Here is a 7,865-nt window from a genome sequence, read left to right as displayed (position 1 = left end):
CAAATCCGTCTCTAAGGCATGTACGAGGAAACTAGGAAAACATTATAAACTTTATTTTCACATGATAGCCTGTCATTTAGTACCCCACGGCTCAGCTTTCGTATCGGATACATATACAATCTTATAAAATAGCCCGATAGACAAATTAGGACTAACAAGACCATCGAAGAAAACGTAGTAATGAAGGCATCTGTAAAACGCTATCTCAGTGAGCCTATTTTTGAGCCTACGTCGTTGGCGGGCAAGTAAAACATCGCAACATCGCCAATAAACACCGGAATTAGATCCGCACCGCCATCCTACTTAAATCCGCGAATAGAGAAAGTTACGGGATGCACCTCAAGTGGAAAAAATATAGTGTTTATTATATTTTTTTTGAAGAAATAAGAGATTAAAAGATTGAACCTTCCTCCCTCCCCCCCCTCCCCGGCCTGTAGAGCGCGACGCCAGCGTACTGTAGGGGAAAGTGTCATACCGCATCCACACGTATCGCCAGACTCACTTCAGTTGCTCGTCCTGTGTTGCTGTGTTTGTGAGAGTTAAGTTACAAAACCTTTTTTTTTTATAAGTTTAGTTAGAGTGTCAATGACATTTACTTTGCGAGTGCGAAAGGTGCGGAGAATGTCCTTTGCGATGAAGTGCGATGCGGTCGGATGGAATTCTCGCTAGCTTAAGGATCTTGAAAGGGCTATGGGAGTTGTAGTTGAACCTCTGCCAAGTTGTGGATGTAGGCTATCATGAGTGTGACGTACGACCAGCTTCGAAACGGAATCTAGTGTGGAAGGTTTCCAGTGTGGCACTGAGATACGGTTCTATCAAGCCATACGCCGGATGTTGGTGGAATTTTGTTTGCGTTTGTAATTTGTAAATTCGATTATTTGGTCGTTTAGAGCGAGAGAGATTTTTTGCTAACCGGGTTGTGCTGGTGTCATGTAACTGTATGTATGTTACACAATAGATTTTAGGTCGGATTAGAGCGGATATATCACGAACAGTTTTGTTATAAGTATGGCAACTCTGGTGAACATTACATTTTTAAGATAATGAATTGTAAAACTCTGAATTTGATGGCGAGAATACTTTAACAATCTAGGATACAGTTACAACCTTATAGACACGTAGAATGGTTTTGTAACGCTGTACGCAAATTAGTATAGCCGTAGTTTATAAGTCCCGTTAGAGTTTACACTACGGAAACCTTGCACACTGATTCTTAACTTTACAAAGACGAAAAAATAAAAAATGCAGATCACTTACAGGTCATCTGCGAACAGGTTATCACATAATTAAAATTCGGTCTGGTCGTTTTATTCTGAGGTATTTTATAAGAATGCAACAGATGTTAACATGTGTACGTGTGATGTGTGATTGTATGTAAGGCCTACAGTTATCATTATAAAACTTGCATTGTCTCACTGTTCATATATCCGGCTCACCGCAGACTATATGTACTGAATTGTTTATTTATTCGGGCACTAGTTTGTTTGTTTAATTTATTGTGTGTGTTTGTCCGTAGTTCAGCCACAGCGGGGTTGTTTAGAAGATTTGCCTGTTAAAGTTTCGCTACCGTATGGTCGACATTTTTTGGCCGCGTACTTTGCTTCTCCCCTCATCCTTCCCTCCTCCCTCCCTCTCCCTCCCACTCCCTCCCACTCCCTCTCACTCCCTCTCCCTTCCCTCTCCCTCCGACCCTCCCTCTCCCTCCTTCTCCCTCCTTCTCCCTTCCCTCCCCTTCCTCTCCCTATATCCCCTCTCTGCCCATATAGCCTTCTCGCTCATCGCCTCTGTCTCTGTCTCTGTCTCTGTCTCTGTCTCTGTCTCTGTCTCTGTCTCTCTTCCCTGTTCTCGTCCCTTTGCTCTGTCTCTGTCGCTCTGTCCCTGTTGCTCTGTCTCTGTCGCTCTGTCTCTGTCGCTCTGTCTCTGTCGCTCTGTCTGTCTCTGTCTCTGTCTGTCTCTGTCTCTGTCTGTCTCTGTGTCTCTGTCTGTCCCTGTGTCTCTGTCTCTGTGTCTCTGTCTCTGTCTCTGTGTCTCTGTGTCTCTGTCGCTCTGTCTCTGTCGCTCTGTCCCTGTCGCTCTGTCCCTGTCGCTCTGTCCCTGTCGCTCTGTCCCTGTCGCTCTGTCCCTGTCGCTCTGTCCCTGTCGCTCTGTCCCTGTCGCTCTGTCCCTGTCGCTCTGTCCCTGTCGCTCTGTCCCTGTCGCTCTGTCCCTGTCGCTCTGTCCCTGTCGCTCTGTCCCTGTCTCTCTGTCCCTGTCTCTCTGTCCCTGTCTCTCTGTCTCTGTCTCTCTGTCTCTCTGTCTCTCTGTCTCTCTGTCTCTCTCTTTCTCTTTCTCTTTCTCTTTCTCTTTCTCTTTCTCTTTCTCTTTCTCTTTCTCTCTCTCTCTCTCTCTCTCTCTCTCTCTCTCTCTCTCTCTCTCTCTCTCAAAGACAAAAAAAAAACAGATACAAACGAAACAAACAAACAGAGACACAAACGAAACAGTCACAAACAAACGAAACAGTCAGCCAAACAAAGACAAACAGAACAAAAAAATATACAAACGAAACAAACAAAAAACAAACAGAGACACAAACGAAATAGCCACAGCCAAACAACGAAACAAAGACAAACAAACAAAAAAAACATACAAACGAAACAATCAAACACAAACAAACAGAGACACAAACGAAACCGTCACAAACAAACAAACACTCATCATTCGTTCGCTGACTGACCTCCCCCCCCCCCCTTTTTTCTCCCCAACAGATGAGTTACCCCGGCGCCAACCCCGGCGTAGGCTTCGGCCAGGTGAGTCCAGAATCTTGCGTTCGTTCGTTCGTTTTGTTTTCGTTTTGTCGGCGAGAGCGAGATAGGCCTATGAGTGTGGTCGAGGAGTGCGTTGGTGGAAGAGCCTGCGGGTTTTTTTTATTTATTTATTTTGTTTTTGATTTTTATTTCTTGGTTTTGTGTTTGAACGCACGTGCATATGCACATGCACGTGAAGACGCACATGTATACGCGCTTGCCGACGCGCATGTTTTCGCGATTGCAGACGCACATGTACACGCACACGCACATGTACACGCAAATGCACGTACACACACACATGTACACGCACAAGTACACGCACATTCACACATTCACACATTCACACATTCACACATTCACACATTCACACTTCACACTTCACACTTCACACATCACACATCACACATCACACACACTCACACACACACACACACACACACACACACACACACACACACACAGTAAATATAAACACTGTATGTAAACGTAAATCAATTCATTATGTAAATAAATGTAAAACTTATAATACCCAAGAGGTTTCTAGGTGAACCCAGTGTTAGACTATATAAACCCCGAACTGAAATGTACTAAAGTGTACTAAAGTGTACTAAAGTGTACTAAAGTGTACTAAAGTGTACTAAAGTGTACTAAAGTGTACTAAAGTGTACTAAAGTGTACCAAAATGTACTAAAATGTACTGAAGAAAAACAAATGCAAATTTTAAACTGCGCAGTTGCTTCGAGAAATTCCTATACCCCCTTTCATTTCCTTTTTCTTTTTAACACTTGTTGTAATAACGTGGCAGTATTAGTGTAACTGTCTGTGTTGTTAGTCGGTTCATTTATCTATCATTCTATCTGTCTGTCCTAAAGCAACTGTCTGTCTCTCTGTGGCTGTCTGTTCATCTGTTTGTGCCTATCTATGTATGTAATGTATGTATGTATGTATGTATGTATGTATGTAATGCATGTATGTATGTAATGTATGTATGTAATGTATGTATGTATGTATGTATGTATGTATGTATGTATGTATGTATGTATGTATGTAATGCATGTATCTATGTATGTATGTATGTGTGTGTGTGTATCCTCTCTATCTATTAATCTGTCTCTGTCCATCCATCCATCCATCCATCCATCCATCCATCCATCCATCCATCCATCCACCCACCCACCCACCCATCCATCCATCCATCTCTCCATCCATCCATCCATCCACCCACCCACCCACCCACCCACCCATCCACCCACCCACCCACCCATCCATCCATCCATCCATCCATCCATCCATCCATCCATCCATCCATCCATCCACCCACCCACCCACCCACCCACCCACCCACCCATCCATCCATCCATCCATCCATCCATCCATCCACCCATCCACCCACCCATCCATCCATCCATCCATCCATCCATCCACCCACCCATCCATCCATCCACCCAACCCATCCATCCATCCATCCATCCATCCATCCACCCACCCACCCACCCACCCACCCACCCACCCATCTCTCCACCCACCCATCCTTCCATCCATCCACCCACCCACCCACCCACCCACCCACCCACCCATCCATCCATCTCTCCACCCACCCATCCTTCCATCCATCCATCCATCCATCCATCCATCCATCCACCCACCCACCCATCCATCCATCTCTCCATCCATCCATCCATCCACCCACCCCACCACCCACCCATCCATCTCTCCATCCCTCCATCTCTCCATCTCCATTTGTCTCTATATATTGTATTCTATTTACCATAAGGGGGAGGGGGAGGGGGAGGGGGAGGGGGAGTTCAAGGAGCTTCTCGAGGCAATTGCGCAAGACGTGGCGACTGAACGTTCGTCATCATCATATTTCTGACAGCTTTTGCCCCCGAAATGCCCTGGGTGTCAGCTGATTTGCGCTTTCTGTGTCCCCTTCCTTCTGTGTTCTTATTTTGCCTCCTCCTCCTCCTCCTCCTCCGTCCTTTTCAGTTCTTTTGTTCGTTTTATTTTTTATTTTTTTTCTGTGTCCTCCTTTTCCTCCTGTGTATTCCTTCTCCTCTTCTGTCCTCCTCCTCCTTCTCTGTCATCCTCCTTTTGTGTCCCTTCTGTGTCCTCTTCCTCCTCCATCTTATGTGTTCCTATTCTATCTTCTGTGTCCCTTTTCTCTTGTGTCCCTCTCCTTACGTGTCCTCCTCCTGTGTCCTCTGTGGTGTCACTCTCCCCCATATATATATGTATATATATATATATATATATATATATATATATATATATATATATATATATATATATATATAATGCGAAGAAATATATCTTTTGAATATATTACTCAGTACTTTGAAAATATGAAAATATATAAAATCGGTGCTGTCTTTCAGTAAAAAATATATATTCTGGCCAACAAGTCCAGTTGCGGATCCACTGTCACACAATACTCCACGAGCTCCATTGACCGTGTGTTTTCTCTCCCCCCCCCAGGGTTCACAGTACCCGATGTACCCGCCCACTGGGTTCAGCGTATGTGATGTGTTGGGTTCACATTAATTGGTGCAGGGTGCATGCTTGAAACTGTGTAATGTTACTGTTACGTATATTTATTTTTTTAGTACTTGTGTGGGTTTGTTTGTTTGATTTTCATATATGTTTTAAAATAATTCCGATCTGTCCGTTAACATCGTATATATTATAGACGTTGTATAGGGCAGCAGGGATGCATTGATAGAGAATTTTTTTTTTCTTAAACCCCCAATTTTATCCATTAGCAATTAACGGTAAATAGGGCAGTAGAGATAGTATTTTCAGTTTTACCCATTAACAGTAAACGGTGAATAGGGGTTTTTAATTTTTCTATTAAGTCCCAAATTTTACCCATTGACAGTAAATGGTAATAAGACAGGAGAGAAAGAAAAAAAAAACGTTTTTAATTTATTTTTTTTAACCCCATTTTTTTTTTTACCTATTGGCAGTAATTGACATAGAGGCAGTAGGGATGCGTTGATGGTAGAAAAACAGAGAAAAAACTATTAAATTTTGCTTTTTGGCTCGATTTCACCCATTATCTAAAAAAAGGGTAAATTTATAGGATAGATTGGATGCTGTTTTTTTTATTATATATTTTTTTCGTTTGTTGCTATTTTTTACCCTTTAACCCAAGCAAACCTCCACATTTACTTTAGCGTAGTAAGGTACAGTCACGGACCAAAAAAAATCTTCATAATATGAATGGAGCTTTTGACAATCCCTAAGCTAAAACGACAAGGTTCACATTCCTTTTAAAGTGTTGCAGAATTCGAACCTTATTTTTTGACAAAGGCTTTTGGCCGTGGCTGTACGGAAGGTGAAGGGAATGGTACAGTACTTAAGCCTTCTCTGTACTGAGGCTCTGTTGTGGTGTTGGTGATCAGTATTTAACAAGACGTCGTGAAGAGAACGTGTGTGGAGGAGGAGGAGGGACGAAAGCATGCTTAAGGTAAGATATGCATATTCAGAGACACTTCGGATACCTTTTCCGGTGGAGGACCGCCGCCATCACGGCTCTTGATTGGCTGCGACGCGAAGCAGCTCGATACTGATTGGCTGCGGAGCGAGACAGCCCGACTATAATTGGCTGCGGAGCGAGACAGCCCGACTACGATTGGCTGGCGGGCGTGAGATGCTGGTCCGGTTCTCCGTTTGAGGTGTCCGAAGTTGTCTCTGAATATGAGCGAATTGTGTGGAGTCGACGGTGGTTCGAAGTAACCGCGGTCGTTGTGAGAATGTTCGTGGTTTGTCGGTAAGTTCCGTTTCTCGAAGTTATGAATCTCTTGTGAAGTTCCTGCCGCCGGGACTCTTTGTGTTTCTTTTAGTAGTTTATTGTCAAAGATGATACTGGGTGTGATCGATGACTCATATTTTGCTTTGTTTTTATCTTTTCGTTTCAGGGAGCAGGGCAGTACCCGCCTGTACCTGGAGCCTCGCCCTACCCTCCCGCCCCGGGCGCTTCGCCGTACCCTCCGCACCATACCCAGGGAGTTCGCCTTACCCCCCTGCCCCGGGAGGGTCGCCTTACCCGCCTGTTCCAGGGGCTTCGCCGTACCCTCCGGCACCGGGGGCCTCTCCCTACCCGCCTGCCCCAGGGGCGTCGCCCTACCCTCCCGCCCCTGGGTCGTCTCCCTACCCTCCTGCCCCGGGGGCATCGCCTTACCCCCCCGCGCCGGGGGCTTCGCCATATCCTCCTGCCCCGGGAGCCTCGCCTTACCCTCCCGCGCCCGGGGCGTCACCGTACCCACCTGCCCCAGGATCGTCTCCGTACCCGCCGGCCCCCGGAGGGTCCCCCTACCCGCCGGGCGCGGGGGCGGGTTACCCACCAGCTCCCGGGGCTGGCCCTTACCCTGCGGGAGGGCCCCAGCAGTACCCTCCAACCACCGGCGGCGCCTACCCTCCCGCTGGAGGCAGCTCGTACCCGGGTAGTGGCGCAGGGTATCCGCTGCCTGGTGGCAGCCCTTACCCCGGTGGACAGCCGGGCCAGGCCCCCAGCACCGGATACCCCGGTGGCAGCCCCAGCCCCAGCCTGAGTGCCCAGGCAGTCCATCGTACTCAGGCGGCAGCTCCGTCCGGCAGGGTCCTGGCCTACTCGGTGAGTAGAACTGTGCTCCTCTTGTTTGTTTTTTTTTTTGGGGGGGGGGGAGGTCGAGCGGCGTCGTCGATCGGGTGCCGCGCCCGGGGCCCTTCGCCGCGCCCAACGCCCAACGCCCGTGCGCAAACGGACTCCTTATTATTTACCTTATCTATCTTATCTATCTCACTCTCTTACTGACTATATAACTATCTATACTATCAATCTATTATCTATCTATCTATTATCTATCTATCTATTATCTATCTATTATCTATCTATCTATCTATCTATCTATCTATCTATCTATCTATTATCTATCTATTATCTATCTATTATCTATCTATTATCTATCTATCTATCACAGTACCCGAGTGAGTGGGTGCAGGTGTGTGAATGAGGGTGAAGGTGAGAGTGTATAATTGACAATGTGTATGCCGTTGTTTGAGAGAGAAAGAGAGAGAGAGAAAGAGAGAGAGAGAAAGAGA

General features: G+C 46.2%; 1 protein-coding gene across 1 annotated transcript in view; it reads left to right on the top strand.

Moving 5' to 3' along the window:
* The first annotated feature begins 2,744 nt into the window (after window positions 1–2,744).
* The window catches only part of LOC119596573 (annexin B9-like), a 37,016-nt gene continuing 31,895 nt past the window's right edge, over window positions 2,745–7,865 (top strand). Inside the window, 5 exon segments of the mRNA XM_037945881.1 lie at window positions 2,745–2,786; window positions 5,262–5,300; window positions 6,704–6,777; window positions 6,779–7,031; window positions 7,033–7,398. Coding sequence (XP_037801809.1) covers window positions 2,745–2,786; window positions 5,262–5,300; window positions 6,704–6,777; window positions 6,779–7,031; window positions 7,033–7,398 — 774 coding nt within the window.

Source organism: Penaeus monodon, chromosome 38 (genome assembly GCF_015228065.2).
Source record: "Penaeus monodon isolate SGIC_2016 chromosome 38, NSTDA_Pmon_1, whole genome shotgun sequence".
Lineage (NCBI taxonomy): Eukaryota > Metazoa > Arthropoda > Malacostraca > Decapoda > Penaeidae > Penaeus > Penaeus monodon.
The sequence above is the reverse complement of the archived record's forward strand: the minus strand, read 5'-3'. Positions and strand labels throughout refer to the sequence as shown.